The following is a 27460-nucleotide window of genomic DNA, read 5'->3' as shown; positions in this document are numbered from 1 at the left end:
CACACTGCTGTTCCCACAGTCACCACATTATACTTGAGTCATCCTTTGACTTGTCCGTCTTCTCAGCTGGACCAAGAGATCCTTGAAGGTATGGCCTGGGTCTAATTACTCGTGGACTCCCCAGCACCTAGGATATACTGATTTCATTCACCGATCAAATGTGCCACAGTGAGTGGGAGTCTGGAAAAGAGGGTCTCCAGGGTTCCTTGAATCCTAGTGTTCTATGACTCTGACCTAAAAGCAGTGTTTCTCAAGCTATGATTAGCTAGAAACCTGTACCACAATCAACTAGAACACTATAAAATATTTGCATTCTTGATTCCCATTCCAAACCTACTCAATCAGAGACTGCTAATTACAGCTCTAGCTGTTTACTTTCCAGCCAGGGAGGAAGCCACACAAGTGTCTTATAATCCCTGAGGCCACTCAAGCATCACAGTACAGGGGGAGGCAGGTAACAATATTATAATAAAGGCTTCATCATTTTAAAGGTAAGGAACTGAAGCACAGAGGTTAAGTAACTTGCCTAAGATGACAAAGTTACCAAGTGCAGAGGCAAGCATCTGAACTCGGGCAGTCTGATTTCAAGGCCCACCACGGATCTGTTTGGTAACAGAAACCTTTCTTCATCAAACGTCATGGGTTTTCTGCCAGACCTAGGTGAAGAACAAGGAAGAGAAACCAATCTTTCTTCTTCCCCCTCTTCTTACCTAAATATTGTCCCTGAGGAGAACGAAACGAAACTGTTTTTCTCTAGCTTATGATGAGAGCTGAAAGAATGAGAGCTGAAATTTTTAGCATTGGTACCCAGCACAAACGGCTGGCTATCCGCTTACCTCATGGGTCCATAGTTGAGCACTACAAATGCCAATATTACCATCACACAGATCGCTCTTCGCTTCGGATTAGGAACTTTAAGCCTCTGGTTCTGAAAGAAATAACCACCTTAAATACAGCTAAACTACATATCGATCTCACAAAAATCAACATCTAAGATAAACACACTCCTCTTCACCCATTTTATTATAGTTTTTAAAAAAACCCTCAAAGGTGAGGAAACAGTACTTTTCACAAGACTAGAGCAGAGCCTTCTAGGTTCCCTGGGACAGCAGCAAGGGAAAAGGAGAGCGGGGCACCGGAGGGGAGAAACTAAGGGCCACTCCCTTGCAGTCTCCTCTGCACCCAAAAGGAAAGAATTCAACAATTTAACATTTTTATGGGTCTTCAAAGAGTTTTAAAAGACATCTGCAGTTTATTTCCCCGTCTGTTAAATCCCTTAACATGTGCTCAGTAAGGAAAAGACAGAACAGTGGGAAAAGCCCCACACAGTAGGCACAGACATCCCTCTGGAGTGGGAAATCCTGAGACAGGAGATTTCATGGACAGAATTAAGGAGAAGATTGACTTTATCGGGACTAGCACGGCAACAAAATGCAAAAACCGTAATAGTCGTCAGGGAGAGAAAAGACCTTAACATTGTTTATTTTGTGTTTTCTTTCTTTCTTTTTGTTTGTTGGTTTTTGAGAGAGGAAGAGAGAGCATGAGGGGAGGGACAGAGGGAGAAATTCTCAAGCAGGCTTCCGGCAGAGCGTGGAGCCTGACTCAGGCTCCATCCCGGGACGGAAAACATAACCTGAGCCAAAATCAAGAGAGTCAGATGCTCAACCAACTGAGCCACCCAGGCGCTTCTGTATTTTCTTCTTTAAAAGGAAAGACCTAGGGGCGCCTGAGTGGCTCAGTGGGTTAAGCCTCTGCCTTCGGCTCAGGTTATGATTTTAGGGTCCTGGGATGGAGCCCCGCACCAGGAATCTCTGCTCAGCAGGGAGCCCGCTTCCCCTCCCCCTCTGCCTGCCTTTCTGTCTACTTGTGATCTCTCTCTCTCTCTCTCGCTCGCTCTGTTAAATAAATAAAATAAAATCTTTATAAAAGGAAAGACCTGTTGAGACTATTTAGGGTCCTCAAGGGGACTCATTTAGTCAGAAAAGAGAGAGAGCAAGCCACCCAGGAAACACACAGCTTCTGACCACACCGGCAGGTACAGCCCACAGCTCCTCTTTCCAATGCTATACTCTGAGTGCAAATGCTTTGGGGTTTATCGCGCCCTAGTATTCTTTTTTTACACAATTTCCAATTGGCTTCTCCAGAAAAGAGAGACTACTCGAACCCGCCTCATCGGGCTGCCTCACGAGCACTCACCTCTGACACGACTTCATCCAGCTGTCGCTTCAGGGATCCGTTCTCTTTCTTTAGCTTCTCGTTCTCCGAAAGCGCAGCCTTTAACCTGGCCTCCAAGCCCAGCATGTATTCCTTCTTCTTCTTGCGGGACTGACAAGCAGACTCTCGATTTTTTATCATACGTTGCTGTCTCCTTAGCACGGCAATCTAGCAAAAGTTATAACAAATCAGAAATATTCTGCTTTTAGAATCAGACTGGAGTATACTGATTTTCTCCCATCATTTTTAAACAAAACTGTTCAAACACAAGTTACTGGCTGTTTTAAAAAAGGTTTTAAAAGATATTAACTCAAATTAAGCAAACTGAAATCAAATGATTAAAAGTAGGTCTCTAAAGCCTAAATGTTGAATGATATCTTCCGGTGTTTTCTAAGGCTTATTTATTGATCTTCCAATTTTCCCTTTAGAAACTCCCTCAGGAAAAAAAGAAAAACTCTCTCAGAAAGTGCCCTTACATATCCACATATGTACATATTCATAGACTTTCACTCTATGTCTCGGGCCCTGAACTCGTTTCCAGAGCCACACATCCAGGACTTTTAAGGCCACTTGTACTTGCAAAGTCACCACCACTTCGAATTCAGGATGTATAAACTGCATCATCATCATCTGCCTAGATTTGTTTACCAATCCATCTTCTATCAGTGGTAAATAACTCTCAAGATATCTAGGAAGAAGTGCCCATTAACTTATTTTTTCCTTCATTCACCATATTTATTCCCTGTCTCAACCTCTGATTCATTAAACACGCACTGAGGATATGCTAATGACATATGCTAATGGTAATGACCAACTTTCTTCCGGTGACAGAGTGTCTCAGTTATCTCATCTAATCCTGCCGTCACCCTCCCAAGGAAGGCACTTACTAATGATTACGGCAATCATTTCCTAAATATGTTCAGTGATCTCCAATCTCCTCCTATCTACCATTTGAAAGGTAACTCATCAGGGAGAAACTGTTTATCTTGCCACTCTATTGCAAAAACAAGCTAGTCATGCATCTTCACTGACCACCTTTGCTTTCAAAGCCTTCCCACAATGTGACCCCCCCTCAACAACCGTATCAACAGCCCTGACAACTGGTCAATCCACAGCCAGGTTCTGATCACGTAAGGCTAGTCCAAGATCTGCACACATGCCGAAGTCATTCCTTTAGTCATAGTGTTTACTCTAATGTAGGATGCTGTCTCCTCCACTAACTTAATTCTAAGGACCTTCTGCACTGATTATGCTAAACCATCTTCCCCAAATGCCTTGTGCTCTTGTAATTTGGAAAATACACCTGAACTCTTAACGGTCTCAACTGTTTCGTGACTGTTAAGTCTCTCTCTCAACCACCTTGGAAGCCAAAACTATGTAATACTACATTTTTGTTTCCTACCCTCAGTATCTACCATAATCAAAACTTAACTGAGTAAAATCATGTTTGTCATGTTTTCTAAACAAGCTATGGAACCTATTTGTTACAGCATTAATCTAATTTATTTGAGGCAGAGGGTGAGGTAGCAAAGTTAGGTCCATAACAAGGACCAAATAACATTAAGCTAATTATTTTAAGTACACAGATGACTGAATTACTTACTGACTTTATATGTTTTTTAAAAATTCCAGGGGCACCTGGGTGGCTCAGTGGGTTAAGCCGCTGCCTTCGACTCAGGTCATGATCTCAGGGTCCTGGGATCAAGCCCCGCATCAGGCTCTCTGCCCAGCAGGGAGTCTGCTTCCCTCCCTCTCTCTCCCTGCCCGCCTCTCTGCCTACTTGTGATCTCTCTGTCAAATAAATAAATAAAATCTTTAAAATAAAATAAACATTCCACTCTGTGGTATTCAATAATTCTTACTGAGACTAGTAAACAGAATTAAATCATTTAATATAGATTTCTTTTAAAACAACACAATTCCAAACCTATGCTACATTCTCTCAAAAGAACCAAAGCCAGTCTCTCTGCAGTAAACACTGTCAACAAACTTTCAATCAGAACCTGCAAGGGAAAAAAGCCACATGGGATATCAAAAGAGGGTGTTTTTCTCTTTTCTTCCTTTAACTGAAACTTCCTAAGAATGCTAATTTACAGAACCGTCACCTGTAAAATTTCCCTATGGAATAACTACTCCCCCTCACACACACAGCCCCGCCCCCGATAATGCCGCGCACATGTGTGCACATGTGCACACAGCAGCGGCCAAGCCATGATGAGTGGATTATTCACCACGTCAAACTACTCTCTGGACAATGCCACTTTGTTCAATCTACTGCTGTTCTTAGTGTTCTTTTTGGTGACTGGGAATGTCAATTAATGTCCGTAATTAATACTTAATACCGGAGTGCTGAGGTACATGGAACACTGAGCAAGCGCGGGAAAGAGAAGGTTCCCAGAGGGAAAGAGAAGGTTCCCAGATGGAAGAGTTTATACTGCAGTTAGATAAAAGGCAACCTTGCTTTAAAGGCTAATTAATCTATGGACTTTAGGGAGACTTACAGACGGAACACCATTTAATAAATTTCAAACAAGGATTAGGAACTTCTATAAACAATAAAAGCACCTGCATATTATAAAGCATTAAGGTCTCAAAGGCTGTCGATGCAGATGCCTCATGCAGAAAAAATGAAAACCACCTGTGGCCGTCCATTTCTTCCCATGGAAAAAGATACAATAGCTCTGAAAATAAATACTCAATACTACCAATAGACACAAAGGATAGAGAATAAAAATAAATGAAACCCACAGGCATCACTGAACACAAGAATTTCAACTTTACATCTCAGCAAGCTCTCTTCAGCTATCTGGATAAGTTATTCTGTATTTCCTAGACAAAAAAAAATTATTATTTTCAGACTAACACACACACACACGCACACAGACACATACACACACCTCTGTGGTGTTTGTTTTTTTGGTGGGGGGTACATTTTACAAGAAAAAAAATTAGACCGTAATTACTGTTTTGTAAACTGACTTTTGCACCCACTGTATTATAATCATCCTTGACATGCAATGAGAACGGCAGCATAGTATTTCAATTATTTTGATGTTCTATATTGAATCTCCTCTTACCGAAATTATTAAAGTCTTCAAGATTCTTTGAGATAAGCCTCATCATTTGATGAGTGCCACAGCCAGAACTCAGGTCGGCTGACTGTAAGCCCAGCACACAATAGCATCATACTGTTTTTATTTTTATTTATTTTTTTAAGCTTTTTATTTATTTGACAGACAGAGATCACAAGGAGGCTGAGAGAAAGGAGGAAGCAGGCTCCCTGCCGAGCAGAGAGCCCAATGCAGGGCTCGATTCCAGGACCCTGGGACCATGACCTGAGCCAAAGGCAGAGGCTTCAACCCACTGAGCCACCCAGGAGCCCCAACACCACACTGTTTTCAGTATCAAATGGAAGTCCTGGATCCCAGCATGGAACTCCAACCTCAGCGAACTCTGTGCTTACTTTCATTATGCACCTGTTCGAAAAGAAAGGCTTATGGAAATGCTTATATCTGGAAGCTTAAACTCCTTTAGCAGTCTGAAAACATAAAATCAATACTATGGCTCATTAATCAATTGACATTTCTCTTCTTACAGGCATATCAGATGATTTAACATGACTAAAATGAGTGAACAGCTGGTCAGTCCCTGCTTCTGATCATCCTGCCTTCAGACAACTCCTCCTTCAAGCACTGTGCCTTGGAAAAAGAAAAAAGAAAACTTCACAGCTGTAAAATATTCTCTCCCTTTAGTGCCCCTATACTGTAATACGGTGTTGCATTATTCAGCGAACATTTGTTTGACTGTAAAAAAGACTTGGGTAAAAAAAGAACTTTCACGAATTAGTACTTTTTGAAGCTTCAACCAACTTGAGTCAAAATTCCAAGTCTTTTAAAAGTTATCAATCAATAAATACTGTATTATGTTCTTCTTATAAGTAAAACAGACTGTTTGGACCTTTGATTCTGTGATGTTGCTAAGAAATGAGCTTCAAAGTCCTGTATGACTATAAATCAAAGATATTAAAATGGGATATTTTAATGCTAAGAAATACATTCCAACATCTCATATGAACTCAGTGAGATCAGGTACTGGTAACTATGAAGAATCACTGGTTTATGACATATCATTCTCTCAATTGTAATTCTTATTTCGCTGAATCTCTAAACTAATATACAAACTGTTACTGATTAACGACAATATCTTCATATTGGACAAACCAATTTTTCCATTACATACAAAAGAAGCTTTGTCTACTTGAAACTGATTTAAAAGCCAAAGAAGTAAATTATCTTATACATTTCTAATTTATATAACATATTATTGCCTATCATAGTAAATATATTTATAAATACTTTCTAAAAATATGTGTACAGCTAAACTCATTATCAAATTTAATGTGTGGGACTCTCATTTTAAATATTCAAATAAATTAAGTTATTTAGTTTTATTTCTCTAATGATTCTTAAGAATACTCCCTTTTTAGGGGCACTGGGCTGGCTAAGTCAGTGAAGCAAGCAACTTTTGATCTCAGAGTTTTGAGCCCCATGTTGGATATAGAGATTACTTAAACAAACAAACGAATCATTAAAAAAAACTCCTTTTTTCTCAAAAAATTGTTTAAAACAGAAAAGGGGAAAATCTCCTCTTGTACTACCCGTACTCTTCTCAAACCTCATGATACAAAGCCAACACTTTAAGAAACTGTGTTGGGTACGTGTCTGTTAGACCCAGTTCCTAGTCAGCAAAAATTAAATAAAGCAGCTTCATTATTGGCAACCTGAGCCATTTAACTGGCAGAGTCGAAGAAATAATCTTCACCCTGCAAATTATCTTTTCTTTTTTTTTTTTTAATGAAGAATGCCTTTGGGCATGTAGTGTGATTTCCCAAGTGAGAAAGGGTGATAGACAAAATCCCTGCTGGACGATAGGTCTAGGCTGCCTTATCTAATCTAATGTTCTGAGGGAAGAGAAAAAACTGGTGGAGAACGAAGGCAGGAGTATCCACAAGATGCTCTTAGTAAAGCCACACTGTGCAGCACAGCTTCCTTAAGAATGGAGAAAGTCCCCTGCACAGGGATCATCAAAGGACCCTCAGAGCGGTTTCCTGTGCCCTCAGTTAATGATTCCTCTGTTTTCGACATCCCTAGAAATACCTGGTGTAGCTACCTAAGAGTCATAGGAATTTAGGGGCTCCTGGGTGGCTTGGTCAGTTAAGTACCTGACTCTGGATCCTGGCTTGGGTGTCGATCACATGGATGTGGAGCCTACTTGAAAAAAAAAAAGAGTAATAGCAACTTAAGTCATTAGAGGACAGTACAACACTGGACGTTGGGTGTCCTTAACTCTAATTTCAGCACTGCAATGAATTAACTGAAAGATTTTGAAGAATCATTTCTTCTCCTGGGGCCTATTTGTATAGTAATAGAGGGATTTAGACCAGAATAGTGTTTTTGAAATTATAACCCAATATCAAGTAGTGTGATACATTTAGTAGATCACAAGAGCCTTAAAAAAAAAAATTGACAGAAAGTCACAGGATGGAATAAAAGAAAACCGAATATTCTCTATGTAGCAAGAGCTTACTGTCTCACTAGACTTGTGTGTGTTAAGAAAGATGTAAAACACATTTCTTACTGTGGACTGTGGGCAAAAACTTGAGATCCATCCCATTAATCTTCTGAAGGTCCCATTCCAACCAAAACCAAAATGGTCCTAGTCCTGATGCTAAACAAGTATAATGAACTACCACATGTCCTAGTAAGGACTACTCTGTCCCAAAACAGAGATTAACTTTGCTGTAAATTTTATCTCAGATCACTGAGCTGTTCCATTACTGTCAGCCCTTATACTTTGTCTCTCAAGACTTAAAACCGCCTGCTGAAATTTTTTAAAAATTAAGAGAGTACATCTGTAGAGGGAGAAGCAAGTTTCAAGATGCAGGTCATTTGCAGTCTGTACTGCCTCCATGCTCTCTTGAAAGTAAAGCCCCGTTAAGGGAGCACTGAGTGGTGACGGCAGCACTGGACCAACACAAGCCCTAGACCTGAATCCCAACTCGGCTGGCGCAGGCCGAGCAACTGAGGCGAGGATTACACGACTCGGATGTGAGGGTCTCTGTCGACTATAACGCACCACACACACGTAAGTGTCAATAAAAAGAGATGCCCGGCGGCTATGAAAAAATTGAGTGAGGAGGCAAAAATTCTGAACTCCGTCACCAATGCCTCAGAGCTGCTCAGATAAACTGTGAAACTAAAGCAATGATGAAATTATCTGTCCTCATTTCAGCTCCTATTTTCACAGATTTTAAATGTTAAAAATGACTTAAGAAACGAAAACAAAAACAGACAAAATCTGGAAATCCCATTTAATTGCTGCAGAGCAGAAAAAGAGCCTAAGGGTACACAGCCGACTAAAATCCTCGGAGAGCCCTCCGTCTGCTCCTTACCCCATTCGTATCGGGGCTCTCGCTCACCTCAAAGGGCTGTCAGGAGGTTTAGAGTGCGTTGCTCTAAGTGGGTATCTGCGAGTCACGTGCTTAGGCAAGGGTGACCCACACCACTTAATTGGTATTCGCCATCTCGGCAATATGGCCTTGCCTGAAACACCTCACCAACTGACCCCTTTCATGGTGAAAGGGGAATAAATATCACCCACTTCACAAGGATTTTGTGAGAGTCAAATAGAACTATGTAAAAATAAATGATTTATAATGCAGTATGAATGTGGAGTACTTATTAAAACTTGTATCAGAGGGGCACTGGGGTGGCTCAGTGGGTTAAGTGGCTGCCTCTGGATTTCAGCTCAGATCATGACCACACAGTCCTGGGACTGAGCCCTCCATGGGCTCCGTGCTCAGCAGAGGATCTGCCTGAGATTCTCTCTCCCTCTCTGCCTCTGCGCCACCCCCCCACTGCTCACAAGCGCCCTCCCTCTCTCTAATATATTTTAAAAAACAAAAAACCAACCATATTAGAAAAGAGCCAAATTCTTCTAAAGCATCAAAAAGACAAAAACTGTGCAAATGTTCCAGATTAAAAGAACCTAAAGAGACAACTAAATGTATCTGGCCCTAGACTGGGTCCTGTATTTGAAAGGGGAAAAAATTCAATAAAGGATATTACATCAGCCAACAAAACTGTAATACTGACAGCAGGTTAAAGTATTTAACAAATGTAATTTACAAAGTTGATTACTGTGGGTATGCAGGAGAATATCCTTATTCTGAAAAAACACACACTGAAAAATTAGTGGTAAAAATTGTAACATACTCTACAATGGTTTGGGGGGGCAGGAGTCTGTATGTGGAAAGACAGAAAGAAAGAATGAATAAAGCAAATGGGGTAAAATGGTAACAGGTTAACCGGTGAAGGCACATGGGCATTCTCTGGATGAGTTTTGTTTCTGCAACTTTAAGTATCTGACATTATTATCACATGCAAAGTCTAATGCACACGTACACACACACACACACACACACACACTTTCAGGGCTGCAGGGCAGGTACCACGCTGAGGAATTACAAGAAAGACATACAGAGGGGCGCCTGGGTGGCTCAGTGGGTTAAGCCTCTGCCTTCAGCTCGGGTCATGATCTCAGGGTCCTGGGATCGAGCCCCACATCGGGCTCTCTGCTCAGCAGGGAGCCTGCTTCCTCCTCTCTCTATCTCTGCCTGCCTCTCTGCCTACTTGTGATCTCTGTCTGTCAAATAAATAAATAAAATCTTTTAAAAAAAAAAAAAAGAGCCACAGAAAACATTAACCATGACACTTAATCCCTGAATAGCATTCTTTAACCAGTCAAAAGTTCTCTTCTATTAATAATTAATATTCTTTCACATATTTTAAAATAGTAATCTTTCAGAGGGCATACCCAGTCAAGAATACAGAGCCACTGATACCTTCCTGAAAAACCTGCCATTCTCTTTTGTGAATTATCTATTCATATATTTTGTCCTATTTGTTGGGTTAACTTGCATTTTTCTCACTGATGTATAAATACTCTCTACATTAAAAAAGGTTTCAAAAAGACTATGAAAACTTACACAAGAATGTTCAAAGCAGTATTATTCCTAATAGCTGAAAAGTGGACACCATCCAAATCCCCATTAACTGGTAAACGGATAATCCAAAATGTCATCCAGCCAAACAATGGGAAATCATTCGGCAATAAAAAGGAGTAAGTACTGATACACGTTATGGTTTGAATGGACCTTGAAAAACACTGTGCTAAGTAACAGAAGTCATACACAAACGGCCACCCTGGATAATTCTATTGACATGAAATGTCCAGAATAGGCAATTCCATACAAACAGAATGCAGACTAGTGGTTGCCAGGGGCTGGGGAAAAGATCAGAATAGGAATGACTGCTAATGGGTACGGAGCTTCTTTTTAGGGTAATGAGAACATTCTGGAATTAGATAGCAGTGATCGCAGCAGGACTCTGTGAATATACTGAAAACCACTAAATTTCAGAACTCAATGGTGTGTGAATTTTATCTCAACAAGCTACTAAAAAAATTACCCAGGAAGCTATAGATTCTCTCTCTACACAAACGCACATACCCAGTATTATAAACGATTATGCAAGGAAAGGGGTGACGTAAGGAAAAGGGGAACTCTGTGGAGACACCGTGCATAGACGGCTCTGAGCAGCCCGATGACAGACACTCTCACACACTCAAAGTGGAAGGATGAATTAAAACTACTACCCCAATGGTGGCCCATTTAACTATATTTATCAATATCGAAAAACTACGTACATTCTGACTCTCTTAGTACAGTCCTGAAATGTCTCCTACAGATATCCTTGCACATAAACAACATTAAGTACCAAGTTACTCGATGGAGGAATGCTTACAAAGAAAAAAACTTCAAAAGTCTTAAGTAATTATGATGCCTGCATGAAACAGACTACCCCGCAACTATTAAAGAAAAAAGAAAAATGTTCATGTACTGATCCAGAGAGTTCCCTAAGATATACCTAATGAGAAAAGCAAGGTGCGGGACAGAATGAACATGCTCGTTACCACTTATGCAGAACAGGTAAATGGCTAAAACTAGAATCACATTAAGGAACTGTCTCAGGACAGAGGCACAAAAAATGAGTGACAATGACTGCTTCTGGGCAGGGAGACCGAGTGGCTATACTCATCTGTGACATGGAAGGACTGTCCTCAGGGACAGGATGCAGGAAGGGAAATCAGAGAAAAGAGAATTAAGTGTTAATTATTTATGAAGATAGAAATCAGGATCCGGGGCGCCTGAGTGGCTCAGGCGTTGAGCGTCTGCCTTCGGCTCAGCTCATGATCCCTGGGTCCTGGGATTGAGCCCTGCATCCGGCTCCCTGGGCTCCCTGCTCTGCAGGAAGCCTGCTTCTCCCTCTCCCACTCCCCCTGCTGGGGTTCCCTCTCTCGGCTGTGTCTGGCTCTGTCAGATAAATAAAATCTTTTAAAAAAAAAAAATCAGGATCCCTTTAAGAATAATTATTTATTAACCTTATCAAGCTGCTAAACTGAAAAATACGGAACAAAGAATGCTCCAGGTGCCGGGACAGAAACCTAACCTAATACAACAGAACCTAGAGAGGGAGTAAAACCACCTTCTGCTCATTTCCCTTTCCAAAGCTACTGTAACCACAAATGAAATTACTTGCCAAAGTCCTTATTCAAGATAAATTTTTTAAAGCCCCAAAGAGAAACTACAAGTATTTTAACAAAGCACGCTTTTCTTTGATTTGCACAGTCCCTGGTAGCAGCAAAGCCAGAAAAGTAATCAGCACAGAAGTAATATTTTACTAAAATCTGGATAGCTTTTGAGTCCTCCAAATCCTTTCTGCTGAACTGGTTCTGATGGATTCCTCCCCTTTAAAAGCCTAAAGAAATAGCACAATCTCAATGTCTTTGTTATTAAAGAATTCAGTCACTGAAAAGTATCTGTTCATTCTTCATCTTCTTAGATCTAGGCTGGCCACATCATTTAAGGATGGATATTCAGCTCCTACTTGGACCTAACAGAGGACTTACTCTTGGGTGTTACAGATAAAATAAGCAGCTTAAGTGTCATTAGAGACAATGCTTTTTTTTTTTCTCCCGAAAGAGAATGCAGGCACTCTCCATCTTTCTAAGGGTTTCTCTGCATTGCTTTGCACTGTAAACAAATTATTTTAGATGCATATTTTTCTTTAAAGATACTTCTCCAGGGGTCTCTTGGGAGTCCTGCTGCTATACATCTTCCTGGGCACGCCAAGAATACAAGGCCCTAACCGCTCTTTACCCAGGCCCTTTCTCAGGGCTGTGTTTCCAGCAAAAAACCTTGTGAGATGAGGTAATGTCTTCCTCTGGACAATGAGGAAACTCGCTCACTGCTCGCTGGAGAAGTGCTAGACTCCCAAAACTCAGCCCTCCTGCACAGCCACAAAGGAACACTGTGTGTACTGGCCCCGTCTGGTCCCAGATCACATCACCTCCACGCTCAAAGTACTAACAATACCTGAAATCTTGAGCTGAACTAACACTGTCTCCAGAGAAAAGAAATAAACAAGGTTCCGTTCGGTATGCCAAAGGAATCCCCTTCACACTATTTCTAATACCTGCAGGCAGGTGGAAAGGGATCCCCCAGACCCCCAGCTTCTCACGTTGGCTTTAGTGACCAGGACAGGGACTCCCAAGGGCTAGGGACTGGGTTGGGAGGGATCGAGGTCATTAAGTAAAGAATCAGAACAGTGCAAGAATAAAGGGTTTGTAAGATGCTTAATGGGGTGCACGGACTGAGAGGAAGGCCGGAGGCCCCCTGTCAGCAAACCTTGTACCCCTGATCAGCCTCCCATCTGGTATTTCTAATTCTGACCTAGCTCCTGACCATGTTCTTTCCATTGTCACCACCTACTGACTTCCATTAAGGGTTTGGGCTCCACCTTGGTCCGCCGCAGAGGACGTAGAATATCATTTCCCCACTTGTTTTCCCCTGGTCTTTTATCCCCCCAAAATAACAACAACAATGTAACTCCATAGCCCTAAAACCGGGGCCATAATGTTTCATGAACTTTATGGAATTATGATGGGTACAGAGTAGTAGTTATAGCAATGCAGATCCAAATACTCTGCCTAGGGGCGCCTGGGTGGCTCAGTGGGTTAAAGCCTCTGCCTTTGGCTCAGGTCATGATCTCAGGGTCCTAGGATCGAGCCCCGCATTGGGCTTTCTGCTCAGTGGGAAGCCTGCTTCCCCCTCCGCCTCCATCTGCCTTCCTGCCTACTTGTGGTCTCTCTCTCTCTCTCTCTCTCTGTTAAATAAATAAATAAAATCTTTTAAAAAATAAATAAACAGTCTGCCTACGTTCAAGTCCGTGGTTTGATGTCTGACAACATTCAATAGCTCTTTAAAGAAAGATACGCACCCTCTCCTATGAAGGCAACTTTGCAGTTCTAAGACTGCCTTTTACTGAGAAATAAGAGAATTTCTACACTGAAATGAGACACCATGTTCATTTTTTCCATCATGATCAGAGCCAAAAACCAACCATATTTCTTGAAAACTTAGGTAAGTTTTCCAAGAGTTAAACAGAACAGATTTACCAGCAAAAGACAGGAAGAGTGAGATTATAATTTGAACCAGGCAAACTGTTTCATAACAGAAAATGTGGCACTGAATGCAGTCTGCAGAATCTGGTATGCAAAAAACGCTACTCAGGGCAGTAGCAGGCCTCTAGAGAGTGAAACTAGCCAAATGAAAGAACAAAAAAGGTAGGAAAAAGAAGCCATGTCAGCATTATAAAGCCCCGAAAGACTGATATGCTTTCTTCTCCTGAATTACAGCTTTTTCACCAGGCTTTTGATTCAAAAGCACAAAAAGCACATAATGAAAAATTTTTTTTTGGCCATTTTGAATCCAGAATTTATACTACTTCAAATTTATCATAATTTAATAGGACTTGAGTCTAACAAACATGTGCCCTATTTAGGTCAACCAAGTTTTAACACAGGAGACTATACCAGCAGATCAAAGTTTCCTGCAGCTCCTTCTGGAACAAATTTTCTCTGGGTTCCTGAGCAGCTTGGCCAGCTGATAGGACAGACTGATGTTTCTTTACTTGAAATAAACATTAAGTCAAAACCTCGACCAGAGAACTCATACTGAAAAGACCTGGCTCACTTCCTGATGTGCTGGCCAGGGAAAAATAAGCACAAAACCTTAATGCAGCTTGACTAGAAATTTACTCTAATCACCTTTAAGTCTCTTGCACTAGACAAACAGTATGTGAAATATTGTCAACTCTAAACTCCAAACTCTAACCAATAAATATTGGTTAAAAAAAAAAAAAAAGATGATGTCTGTCGGGCCTATACTTTTGCATCTCACACATCCCCCAGTTCAATGTTGACGGAGACTTTATCAGAAAAATTTACTGATGCAAGAGCAGAACAAACATGTTCTTTCAGGGCCCCTGGGTGGCTCAGTGAGTTAAAGCCTCTGCCTTCGCTCAGGACATGATCCCAGGGTCCTGGATTGAGCCCCGCATGGGGCTCTCTGCTCGGCAGGGAGCCTGCTTCCCTTCCTCTCTCTCTGCCTGCCTCTCTGCCTACTTTGATCTCTCTGTCAAATAAATAAATAAAATCTTTAAAAAAAAAAATGTTCTTTCACACCAAGGAACTTATGGCAAATGTCTGTTCAACAAATAATTAATTGAAATGTTCAGAGATTACAAAATGGATCTGTAGAATACAATGATGAGTGCCAACATTACAGACGCTCATATTCAGATATTAGCCTAGAAGAAAAAAAAAGGCTTCCTCTTACCTTTTTTTTTTTTAAGATTTTACTTATTTGTCAGAGAGAAAGAGACAACACAAGCAAGACAAGTGGGAAGCAGAGGGGAAAGCAGAGGGACACGCAGGCTCCCTGCTGAGCAGGGAGCCCCATACAGGATTCAATCCCAGGGCCCTGTGATCATAACCTGAGTTAAAGGCAGATGCTTAACCAACTGAACCACCCAGGCGTCCCCCTCCTCCTGTTTTTAAATGCAATGACAGGATCAAAGAATTTTAGGATGAGACAAAACCGTTCTATAATGTATCTGCACCTATTCTAGCTGAGTCCTCTGGAACAACCCAGAACAATCATCTTGTTTTCTACACATCAACCTTCACGTCCTGGAATCAGCTCCAGACCTATGCTCAGTGTTCTCTTCTGGTTCATGGAGTCATTCCAACCCTTAAACCATTCCTCTACTAGAACATCGTTTCAAGATATCTTCCCTATCCTAGCCACATGCCTCTGGACTGTCCCACAATCGGATGTTAGAAAGCCAAGAATACAAACTAACACTATGTGAATAATTTAACAACTGTGACATACTGTTGATCTATATTTTTTAAAGTTCTAATTTAGTCTTTACCTTTTTTCATGTCTAAGATATTTCATAATAAATATTTTAAATGTCCTAACATGATATAAAGACAACTTTGAGGGGTTCCTGGGTCGAACTCCCGACTCTCGATTTCGTCTTAAGTCATAATCTCAGGGTGGTGGAATCGAGCCCTACATCAGGCTCCGTGCTTGGTGGGGAGTCCATTTGATAGTCTCCCTCTCCCTCTCCCTCTGCCCCTCTCCGCTGTATCAGCATGCACATTCTCGCTCTCTCAGATAAACAATAAAAAGACAACTCTGAATATTTTCTACAGCCAGTTGCGTTTGGGAGTATCACAGAACAAATACTCAAATTCATAACTTAAAGAGGATTAAAAGGAAATTTAAAAGGATCATTTAAAAAAATACTCTCTTTCCTCATTCTTAGCTATCTCAGTCTCCTGTGAAAAACATACTCTTTCTTTTATTGGCTGTATAACTTTTTAGTCGAAAATAGCACAGGGTATTTTTGGACTTTTGTTGTTATTTACTTATTGTGGAAATTTTCCCACACACCAAAAGGAGAGAAAGATTACACCCAACTTTAATGATCATCAACATTTTGCCAATCTTGTTTCCTCCATCCTGTGCTCCTTGCCCCCTGCCCCAGAGTATTTTAAGCAAACCCCAGCACCGTACGATTTCATCCTCAGCTGAAGCCCATACTGTGTTTTAGTGCCTATTCTGCCATAACCACTATGGTTATGCTTAGCCTTCTCTAGTCCTCAAAATAAACGAACTTAGCTTAGCCTTCTCTAGTCCTCAAAATAAACGAACTTGAACAGTCAAGGCTAATCCTGAACCATCCATGTGTATTCTCGTTCGATACTAAATTTTCTTCCATGTCTGGACAGACACAGTTTTCAAAACCTACAGAAACTATACGAATTATTGGAGATCTTTAATGTTCTGCTTTCGTCAGATAATATTCCTTTGTTATGGGTCTTTAAAAATACTGCTGAATGGACATTACTTAGTTGTGTTTATGTAACAACGGAGCAATTTCACTACTGGGCTACTAACATGCTAGTTAATAAATCATGGCACAACAGATTGTAATAAGGCACAAAATTTTAAAAGTATTTTGCAATACCTAAAGAAAAGGTAGAATAGTAATATTAACAACCAAGAATATCTACTTTTATTTTAAAGAAAACACATATGGGTTTGCCTTCCCACTAATAGTTTAGGAGAATCCACTGTCAAAGTGATAATTTGACTTTAACTTCGTTAAACTTTAAGACTATAATGTTCAATTACTACTTAATGAGATATTTTTGTATCATTTTTAAAGAAAGCAAAAGTTAGCTGGCAAATGCTATAACTGGCTTTGAGGAAGACAGGTCTTAGGAAACTTTCTGTGATTTGTAAATTATTAAAAAAATAAATAAATAAACCTAAAATGGGCTAGAAAATCTGAGGATTTGCAAAGATGGGAAAATACCAACTAATCATTAAGAGAACTCCTAAGAGTAGCAAGTCATCATTTTGCAGTGGTGAAAGCCCTTCAATAACTCAAGAGAGAAGGTAAATGTAAATCCTGACAAAAAAATAGTCTACAGGCTCTCATCTGGGAACTGCCAAAAACATTTCAATCAGGAGCCATGAGAGAGTCTTGGAAAATACTAGTGTCTGACGGGGTTGGGGAGGACCTTGCAGAATGCGAGGAGGGCTTGAAAGAATGCAAACGTCACTTTTCATCTAACAACTTCAGACTTTCTAAAACCTTATCACTTAGATTCTGACGTGCTAATTTGCCAAGGCACGATGATAAAAACTCCAAAAAGCAAAAACAAGGCAACAAAAACAAAACAGTGTGGTTTTGTCCTTGTTGTCTTTTCAGTCAGGCACGATAAAGCACAAAGTTGCAGCACTCACATCCGAGCCCACGCTTCTCATGGTACTTGGTAGGACAGGTTTAGTCACTGCAAGTTTTCCATTCACTGGGCTGTTTGCCACAGGGGCCGGCACCACATTCACCATGTGATTAGGTAGTTGTGTGGCTCCCCCGGCGACAGCAAGGACTGGGGCAGAAGAGGGCAGGACTCCGGGAGCCTGAAGCTGTACGACCGCAGGCTGAGAAAGCACGACGGTCGGACCTGCGGTGGAGGAAACAGGAAAGGAGTCAGAGTGTGCGTGACCACTATGACAAAGGACAGTGTTTAACATTTAGGTCCCTTCTGTGGATACAAGAGGAGGAGGACACTGAGGGCATTTAAAACCACCAATTAAAACATAATCAACAGCAGCACACACGCACAGTGACTTCTGATGTTTTGTTTTTAATGAAACCAACTACATTTGTTTCCTATGAAGTTATCATGAACAATGTATGTCCACATTTTTTCTCAACTATATTCATGTCAAACTTGCTGAGTTACACATAGATTTCTCTATTAACCACTGAAATTTATGAGTGCCAAGAAGTATTTTTCATATTATAACTAATGAATCTTTTATCCTGAACACTGAGAGCCACATATTTTAAATTAACAGGATTTAGAAATACAGCACCAAAAATATACAAATGGAGATTCGGTGACTCAATATGTGGCAGCCCAGGGACTACAAATATCAAAAATGTTAAAACTTGCAGTAATATCTCCCAAAGCCAAGTGGAATGCATCCCACTGATGCATCCCAAGTATCCACTAAGTGATGAATAGATAAAGAACGGCCTATATAAGCAATGGAATACTATCTCGCTGTAAAAAAGATGAGATCTTGTCATCTGCAAAAACATGGAAGGATCTAGACACTATTCTGCTAAGTGAAAGAAGTCCAAGAAAGACAAACATATGTGGAATTTAAGAAACAAATGAACAGAGAAAAGGGACAAACAACAAAAAAACAGACTCCGGGGAACACCTAGGCGGCTCAGTCATCTAGTCAGACCCGTGCTCTCGGCTGGAGCTGTAATCTCAGGGTCCTGCGAACGAGCTCTGTGTCAGGCTCCAAGTTGGGTGTGGGGCCTGCCTGGGGTTCTCTCTTTCCCTCTCCTTCTGCTGTCCTTGCCCCACTGCCCAGTCATACTCTGTCTCTAAAAAAAGAGAAACAAAAAATTTAAAAAACCAAAACCCAGACTCTTAAAGAGAACTGGTGGTTGCCAGCAGGGAGGTGGGCAGGTCAAACGAAGGGGATGAAGAGGGACACTTACCGCGATGAGCACTGAGTCACGAGCAGAAATGTTCTGTCAGTACACTGTACACCCGGAACTAGCAACGCTATGTTAATCCTACTTCAATTAAAAATATACTTTTTTTTATGAAGTTGTTCACAATGTCCTTATTAAAAAAACACTGAGGGGCACCTGGGTGGCTCAGTGGGTTAAAGCCTCTGCCTTAGGCTCAGGTCATGGTCTCAGGGTCCTGGGATCAAGCCCCACATCAGGCTCTCTGCTCAGCGGGGAGCCTGCTTCCCCCTCTTGCTGCCTGCTGCTCTGCCTACTTGTGATCTCTCTCTCTCTGTCAAATAAAGAAAGAAAATCTTCAAACAAACAAACATTAAAACCATCTGAAATGAGTTCACAATGAACAAGAACAGGAGACAAATCTGTAACTTAAAATTATCTGTAGATAATAGCAACTCCCCCTACACACACAAAATGGTCTCTAAATCTTTTTCTTAAATCTTCACATTAAACATTATTTTTTAAATTACACTAATCTGAGGAGACTTAGTATCATTAACCTAAAGAAGACTCCTATAACTCAGAACTCCGGTCTTTTAGAAATCCCACTTGCCTACTGAATGCTTCCTTTCAGATCTGGCCAATTTTACAAGGTGCTGAAAGCCTCCCCCAACATCCACAGCTGCTTGGGCCTATCCAGCAAAAAAAAAAGTACTACAGTAACCAGCAACTACAATTACATAAATATTTATAATTCTTCTTCAAGGCAGGAAAAAAAGAGCATCCTACTTTCAGCCAGTGTAACACGACCCACGTAAAATTCAGCTTGGTATTTCAAAGGATCAAGAAAAACTAAAAATCTAAATAATACTTTGAAACACCTGTTTGTTAAGAACACCTGTCTTAGCTTTTAAAAAAAAAAGGTCACTTCTATAAAATCAAAGTCTTTATGTTTCACATGGCCCCAAAAAGCACACTAAAACTAGAGTTTAGTTAACAGCATTTTATCCCACATAAGAAAATAACTTCACAGATTTTTAATATGTGTAATTTATTTGGACAAAAGTGATCTCTAAACATTTTTATCTTTTTTCCCCCGGAAAAACTTCTTTTATGAAATAAAAACATTTAAATGAGGAGATGACTCATAAGCAGATATAAATATGCTTAGGTCAAATATTCAAATAAAAATATAAAATAAAAAGCTCATGACCAGGTGTAAGGTTTCTTAATAACACTTATTATTAAGAAATTACAGTCTAGGGACGCCTGGGTGGCTCAGTTGGTTAAGCAGCTGCCTTCGGCTCAGTTCACGATCCCAGCGTCCTGGGATCGAGTCCCACATCGGGCTCCTTGCTCGGCAGGGAGCCTGCTTCTCCCTCTGCCTTTGCCTGCCATTCTGTCTGCCTGTGCTCGCTCTCTCTCCCTGACAAATAAATAAATAAAATCTTTAAAAAAAAAAAATTAAAAAAAAAAAAAAGAAATTAGAGTCTAATACAAATGGCTAACAGATGTGTGAAAGAATGTTCATCATCATTAGCCATCAGGGAGATTCAAATCAAAACCACATTGAGATACCACCTTACACCACTTAGAATGGCCAAAATCAACAAGACAGTAAACAACATGTGTTGGAGAGGATGTGGAGAAAAGAGAACCCTCTTAAACTGTTGGTGGGAATGCAAGTTGGTGCAGCCACTTTGGAAAACAGTGTGGAGATTCCTTAAGAAATTAAAAATAGAGCTTCCCTATGACCCTGCAATTGCCTACTGGGTTTTTATCCCAAAGATACAGATGTAGTGAAAAGAAGGGCCATCTGTACCCCAGTGTTCATAGCAACAATGGCCACAGTCAACAAATTGTGGAAAGAACCGAGATGCCCTTCAACGTACAAATGGGTAAGGAAGATGTGGTCCATGTACACTATGGAGTATGATGCCTCCATCAGAAAGGATGAATACCCAACTTTTGTATCAACATGGACGGGACTGGAAGAGATTATGCTGAGTGAAGTAAGTCAAGCAGAGTAAGTCAATTATCATATGGTTTCACTTACTTGTGGAGCATAAGGAATAACATGGAGGACACTGGGAGTTTGGGGGAAATCGGAGTGGGGAGATGAAGCATGAGAGACTGTGGACTCTGAGAAACAAACTGAGAGTTTTGGAGGGGAGTGGATGGGGGGTCGGGTGAGCCTGGTGGTGGGGATTATGGAGGGCACGTACTGCATGGAGCACTGGGTGTGGTGCATAAACAATGAATTCTGGAAGACTGAAAAGAAATAAAAAAGAAAAAAAAAGAAATTACAGTCCAGGGGATGCTGGGTGGTTCAGTTGGTTAAGCACTCGACTCTTGATTTCGGCTCAGGTCATGATCTCAGGGTCATGAGACTAAGCCCCATGTAGAGTACCAAGCTCAAAAGGGAGTCTGCTTAAGATTTTCTCCTGCTCTGCTCCTCCCCCACTTGCTTGCACACTGCCATACTCTCTCAAATAAATAAAATCTTTTTTATTTTTAAGATTTTATTTATGTGACAGAGAGAGAGTAGGCAGAGAGGCAGGCAGAGAGAGAGAAGGAAGCAGGCCTTCTGCTGAGCAGAGAGCCCAATGCGGGGCTTGATCCCAGGACCCTGAGATCATGACCTGAGCCAAAGGCAGAGGCTTTAACCCACTGAGCCACCCAGGCACCCCCTCAAATAAAATCTTAAAAAAAAAAAGAAAAAGTACAATCTGGTACTAGAAGACACACTCATCATTATGTAAACCTTAAACCAAGTGACCCCTCTTCTTTAATATCAAAAAGTATCATGGTCACCCAAGATGATCATGGCTGTCCTTCCAGTTTCAGGACTGAAAAAATACATGATGAGAAAAGGCTATTAAGAACTTAGTAACAGGGGCGCCCGGGTGGCTGGGTGGGTTAAAGCCTCTGCCAAGTCATGATCTCAGGGTCCTGGGATCAAGTCCTGCATCGGGCTCTCCACTCAGTGGGGAGCCTGCTTCCCTCTCTCTCTCTCTGCCTGCCTCTCTGCCTACTTGTGATCTCTCTCTGTCAAATAAATAAATAAAATCTTTTAAAAAAAGAACTTAGTAACAGGGGCACCTGGGTGGCTCTGTCAGGCTGAGACTCTTGATCTCGGCTCATGTCTTGATCTCAGAGTCATGAGTTCGAGCCCCACATTACTTAAAAAAACAACCACAACAAAAACCTAGTAACAATTTAAAATAAATTTGTAGTTTACTAATCTGAACTACAGCCACAAAAATTTTTAAAATAGGAGTACAAAAAGATATAAAACAAATTATTCAGGCTACAGAAAATACCTGTCAGTATGGGGGTTTGCAGAGGCCTTGCAAAATGCCAAAGGCTACTATTCCCACCACCCATACCCTGGGGTCCACAGTCTGGAGTGTGGGAACCACTGAGTTAAACCAATACTCTGAGAAGAGCATTATTCCACATCTTCTCGGTAGAGATCCCAAAACAGGGGCGCCTGGGTGGCTCAGTGGGTTAAGCCTCTGCCTTCAGCTCAGGTCATGATCTCAGGGTCCTGGGATCAAGTCCCGCATAGGGCTCTCTGCTTGGCAGGGAGTCTGCCTCCTCCTCCTCTCTCTCTGCCTGCCTCTCTGCCTACTTGTGATCTCTCTCTGGCAAATAAATAAATAAAATCTTTAAAAAAAAAAATCCCAAAATGAAACACTGCTCAGTGAACTTTGAGATTATTCCAAAGAGCAGAGGAGGTGGTAAAAGTAAAGAATTAAACATTTCAAAGAAAGGATAATACTTCTAGCTGCAGTTAACACACGCAAATGGCTCTGCGCTATTTCTTAAAACTAATTTAGAAAAGTAACCCAAGTCTGTACTGTCCATTGTGTACTTATCACCGCCTCCTTGCTGAGAGAACTGCCTCATGGAGTGAGGGAGATGGGGCAACACAGAGGCAGGGTCTGTGTACCCAAGTGGCTCCCAGTCCTATCAGGCCACTGCTGCCTCCTGTTTTCTATGATGAACATCCCATGGTGCCCAACTATCCTCAAATTACCTAGTAGCATCTAACTCTAGGATCCTCTAAATATTCTAGGCAAGCCAGGGTTCAAGACAGAATAGGGAGAAACTTCTATTATAACATGTTCAAGAAAACAAAAAACTCTTGTGATGACTTGCTAAACACTGGCCCGCTAGATGCTCAGGAATCACAGAACGCATTGCAAAGCACTGTTCTGGGCCTTAAACAGTTAGCAGCTGAACACAGGAACTACTGCCCCTAGTATGAAAAGGACAAAAGGGCAGTCAAAAAGGAAAACCATAAGACTATTTATCCATTGCAGCATGCTCAGAATCCTTTCAGATATGACATACCTTAATGGTGTGTCCACCCTTAATGGTACGTCCTTACCTTACAGGTAATCCCCCTTAAAGGAACCCAGCTAGATTCAATGCTGAATACTTCTGACTCTGTATGACTCACCGAGTGTGACAGGCATTATTCCTTTTCAACTTTCTTCAAAGACTTCAAACTACATATCAAACATTTATTGAATGCCTACTTTGTCTAAAATAACATAGCTGTGTGCCTTGGGGTAAATGATTCCTCTCTGTCTTAATGTTCTCATCTATAAAATGAAGACAGTAATAGTACCTATTCTCAGAACCAGTGTAATTTTTAAACAAGATAATGCACTTAAACACAACAGTGCCACACAGCAAGAACTTCAATGTTAGCTATTATTTACTATTATTAATTTCCATTTCTATATAGTAACAGCTTCTGTAAGGGCACTATACGTATTATTAACTCATTAGTTCTCACGGTCACTGCTATTTATTTTTGTAAATATGTTAACTCCCCAATTAGACAGAATTCTGGAGGTCAAGGAGCACATCTGCACATTCTTTTAGAGGAAATCTAGTAGCCTGACCAATTGCGCAGACCCTGAGCCAGACCACCCGGGCTCCAGGTCGGCCTCTACCTCTCAGGAGCAGAATGACCTGGGGCAAGTGAGTTTACCTCCATCCTCCATTTCAATGATCTGCACTATCATCTACCCGACAAGCCCAAGAAATAGGACACATTCCTCTCTATCCTTCATCCCTTTTCCAACCATCCAACTGCCAAGCTTGCGGTTCTGCACTTTTTAACCTCTGCACCCTCTATCCTGGCTCTCCACTTCCACAGACACACCAGGCTTTCATCATCTCTCCCCTGCACTCCTCCTAACAGCCTTAAGAGATGTACAAGACTTAAGTTACAGAAGTTGTTTCAGGCAGACAGGTCTAAGACATGGTCTAAGCCAAGAAACTAGAAAAAATGAGAGAATTCAAGGGACAGTGGCCAGATTGGTTGGGCTAGAAGAGGAAGTTGGTTTATAAAAAGGAGTGATTATAATGTAAAGTTAGAAAATGAAATCTGAGCCAAACCACGGTGGGCTTTACTTCCAAGTTAGAGAATGTGAACTTAATCCTATAAAAATAACTTCTTTTTTAATAGTAAAGTATTTACTACTGACACTTACATTGATTAACTATAAAATGCCTCTCCTGTATTTCCCCTCTACCACTTTATTTCAAATAAATGGAAGACGTACACTTAAATCTGTATGTTATAGCCACACCAACTCTCCGGACTGTACTAGAAAAACACGCAAGTATCTTATACTAGCAAACATAAATACCATCTTCAGAAAAATGGGCAGGCACTGACGTTCTGAATAACGTATGACTCGGGTTTCTGAGCAACATATGATACGGGTTTCTGAACCTGATAAACTGCTCAGAAAAGAATGGTTTGTCTTCTATCACTTGAACATGGTCTACTAAGAGCAAATTCTCAGGAATACCCCTTGCTTCACACACTAGTCATATTAATGTCCGGCTTTCGCTTTTTACACTAGAGTTTTAAGAAACCATAATGAGGTTCTTCTCAAGTTTCAGTTCTTAGCCTTACACTGAAAGAATAAAATAAAATAATTAAAAAATAAATTCATTCATTCATTCATTCATTCATTCTTAGCCTTTGGGAAGACACAGACCCTTCTGAGATCCTGATGAAAGTTTTGGAGACTATCCTGAGAAAAGTCCACACATACAATAAATCTTACATTTTATTTCAAGTTATGAACACTTAACATCCATTCACAGACCACAAGAACACCTCTTCTATCGGCTGCTATTTTTCACATGAAAAAAGCAGCAGTTCTGACCCTGTACAGAAAGGGCCGGTATTCCAGGTCTGTCTAGGGTTCTGGCAGACTTGGACGGATTTTTCACAGACTCGTCCAATCTCCCACCTAGTTCTTCTCTTTATCAATGTTATATTGTCCATGACCTTAGAATAAAACAGAGTAACTAGAAATCAAATTTATGACCGTGCTCTCATTAAAACTTGATCTTCTTGCTCCAAAGAAAGGAACTGACAACCTAGAGCTGGAAACACCGCAATAGAAGAAACATTTGTTTACAATCCATACACCACTGAGACCTAGCCCTAAATCTGGGGAAAGAAAGTCGATTGGGTTCTCCTTTACTCCTGTGTACACACATCAGTATGAGGAGAATGACAGATAATCTGCCTAAGACATCTCCACATGCAAATGATTCCTGGATCTGTGCACCACCAGATCCTCAAGCATGCTCTTCCAATACTACAATTCGTGTAGAGTTGAGGATGGGAGGCCATCTGGTGGACACGGTACGGAAACACACACATTCTTAACTGAAGTCAAGAGTTGAGCTCTCTTCCTCATGCCCTCACTCAAGATCACGTTTACTAAAGGATGCTGCCTCTGCCAGGATGAAGAGCCTCATGCTATCACCGAAACTCACCTATAGACCCGTAACGCTATTTACATACTGACCTCTCCTTAAAAACAAAAGTTCAGGGACACAAAACTCTCAGGACAGAATGGTGCCAATAAAGTTTCCTGGATTTTCTTCTTCATTACAAGTGGTTATATAAAACTACCATCCTGACAGACAGGTGTTTTCATAATTAAAACTGTAAGAAAAGGGGTGCCTGGGTGGCAGAGTGGGTTAAGGCCTCCGCCTTCAGCTCAGGTCATGATCCAGCAGTCCTGGGATCAAGCCCTGCATCGGGCTCTCTGCTTAGCAAGAGGCCTGCTTCCTCCTCTATCTCTGCCTACTTGTGATCTTTGCCTGCCTCTCTGCCTACTTGTGATCTTTGTCAAATAAATAAATAAAATCTTTAAAAAAAAACAAAAACTGTAAGAAAAAAGAAGTATCTGATATAATTCATCTGGATAGCTATCTCCCTTGTTAGGACAAGAATCACATGTTAATCACCTGTCACATCCTCAAAAACCAAGGACAATTCCTGGCACCCAGCCGGTGCTCAGAAATTATAACCTGAGTTAAAACAAATGACGTGACACAAGCCTTAGTGGCCACCAATTAAACTACGCAGCGTCCAGCTCCACTCAGGTACCTTTAGAGGGCGCAGGATGTATGCTGATAATAGGCTGCTGCTTTGCCAAGGGCACAAGCGTGGGTAATGTCTGAATAATGATGGTTTTCGCTGGAACGCCAGAGTTCGTCTGAGTCTTGGGTGCTGCTGGAAGTAATAACGGCTTGGGCTGAATTGAAGGTTTTGAATTCATCTGAATTTTTTTCTTTGGAGTCAGTCCATTTTCTGGAGAAAATCCAAACAAACAACAGATCATTGTGAAAGCAATTCCTAGAAAACAGATTCTATGATACACCTTTTTCTACACATTATCTAGACCTCTGAGTAACTGTCCCTACCCGGAGTTTAAGCCTAGCTATTCTATAACTTAATGGACTCAAGAAAAGTCCTTCATCTGAGGTCTACCCCTTTTTTGAGGTATAATTGACATATAACATTATATTAATTTCAGGGGTACAACATGATTTGATATTTGTATCACAAAAGGATTACCATAAGAAATCTAGTTAACATCTGCTACCACAGTTAAAAATTTTTTTCTTGTGATGAAAACTTGTAAGATCTAATCTCTTAGCAATCAAATAGACAACACAGTATCACTAACCATAGGCACCATGTACAGTACATCGTCATGACTTATTTACAGTGGAAGTCAAATGAGCCTTCCTTTTTGACCACATTGATGGTCAAAATGATGACTTTCATTGGACGACCACACTGCAGTGCTGGGATATTACAACTGGTAGAGAATAGCTAAAATCACTGAATAAGGCCTGAAGATTAAGAGGTAATAAATGTCACACCCAAATGGCCCTCACATTCAATATCTTTAACTGAATCCTTGAATTCTCTCCTGAAGATGATGAGGCCTATATCTACTTTAAAGCATTTTTCACCCATAAAGACAATACAACTAAAGAAGACAGGTCCACTTGTTTAAAAACAAAAAGCCAGCTTAATAAACATGCACATAATCCAATATTTTCTTTTTAAAAATGGAACCTAAGTTCAGTCCAAATTAGAAAGAACAGAAGATCGGAGACGGGAGTCATACCAGTTTTGCTCCCAGGATCAACGATGGGCTTATCTTCTTTCAGGGGCTCTGCTGAGGAGGGACTATGAGAGCTTTCACCATAAAGGGAAAGGGGAGACATCTGGGAAGGAGAAGACAAATCCAACTCCTCCTACAGCAAAATAAAATACAAACAAGTTCATGGAGAAGAATGTAGTTCTTGAACAGAAAATGGCTCAGAGAGGCAAGATCTATACATTAACAGATAAACATTCA

The 27460-nt window shown here is 40.9% G+C and overlaps 1 protein-coding gene across 1 annotated transcript in view; it reads right to left on the bottom strand.

Annotated features, from left to right (window-relative positions):
* ATF6 (activating transcription factor 6) overlaps positions 1-27460 on the bottom strand; it is a gene marked incomplete at its 5' end in the record, with an annotated part of 214184 nt that overhangs the window by 159735 nt on the left and 26989 nt on the right. The window contains 5 exons of the mRNA XM_044267818.1: positions 837-928; positions 2197-2382; positions 17501-17721; positions 26194-26397; positions 27227-27356. Of these exons, the coding sequence (XP_044123753.1) occupies positions 837-928; positions 2197-2382; positions 17501-17721; positions 26194-26397; positions 27227-27356 (833 nt within the window). The remainder of the gene's footprint in view (positions 1-836; positions 929-2196; positions 2383-17500; positions 17722-26193; positions 26398-27226; positions 27357-27460) is intronic.

This window comes from Neovison vison, chromosome 10 (genome assembly GCF_020171115.1).
Source record: "Neovison vison isolate M4711 chromosome 10, ASM_NN_V1, whole genome shotgun sequence".
In the NCBI taxonomy this organism is placed as follows: domain Eukaryota; kingdom Metazoa; phylum Chordata; class Mammalia; order Carnivora; family Mustelidae; genus Neogale; species Neogale vison.
Note: the sequence above shows the minus strand (reverse complement) of the source record. Positions and strands in the feature narration are given on the sequence as shown.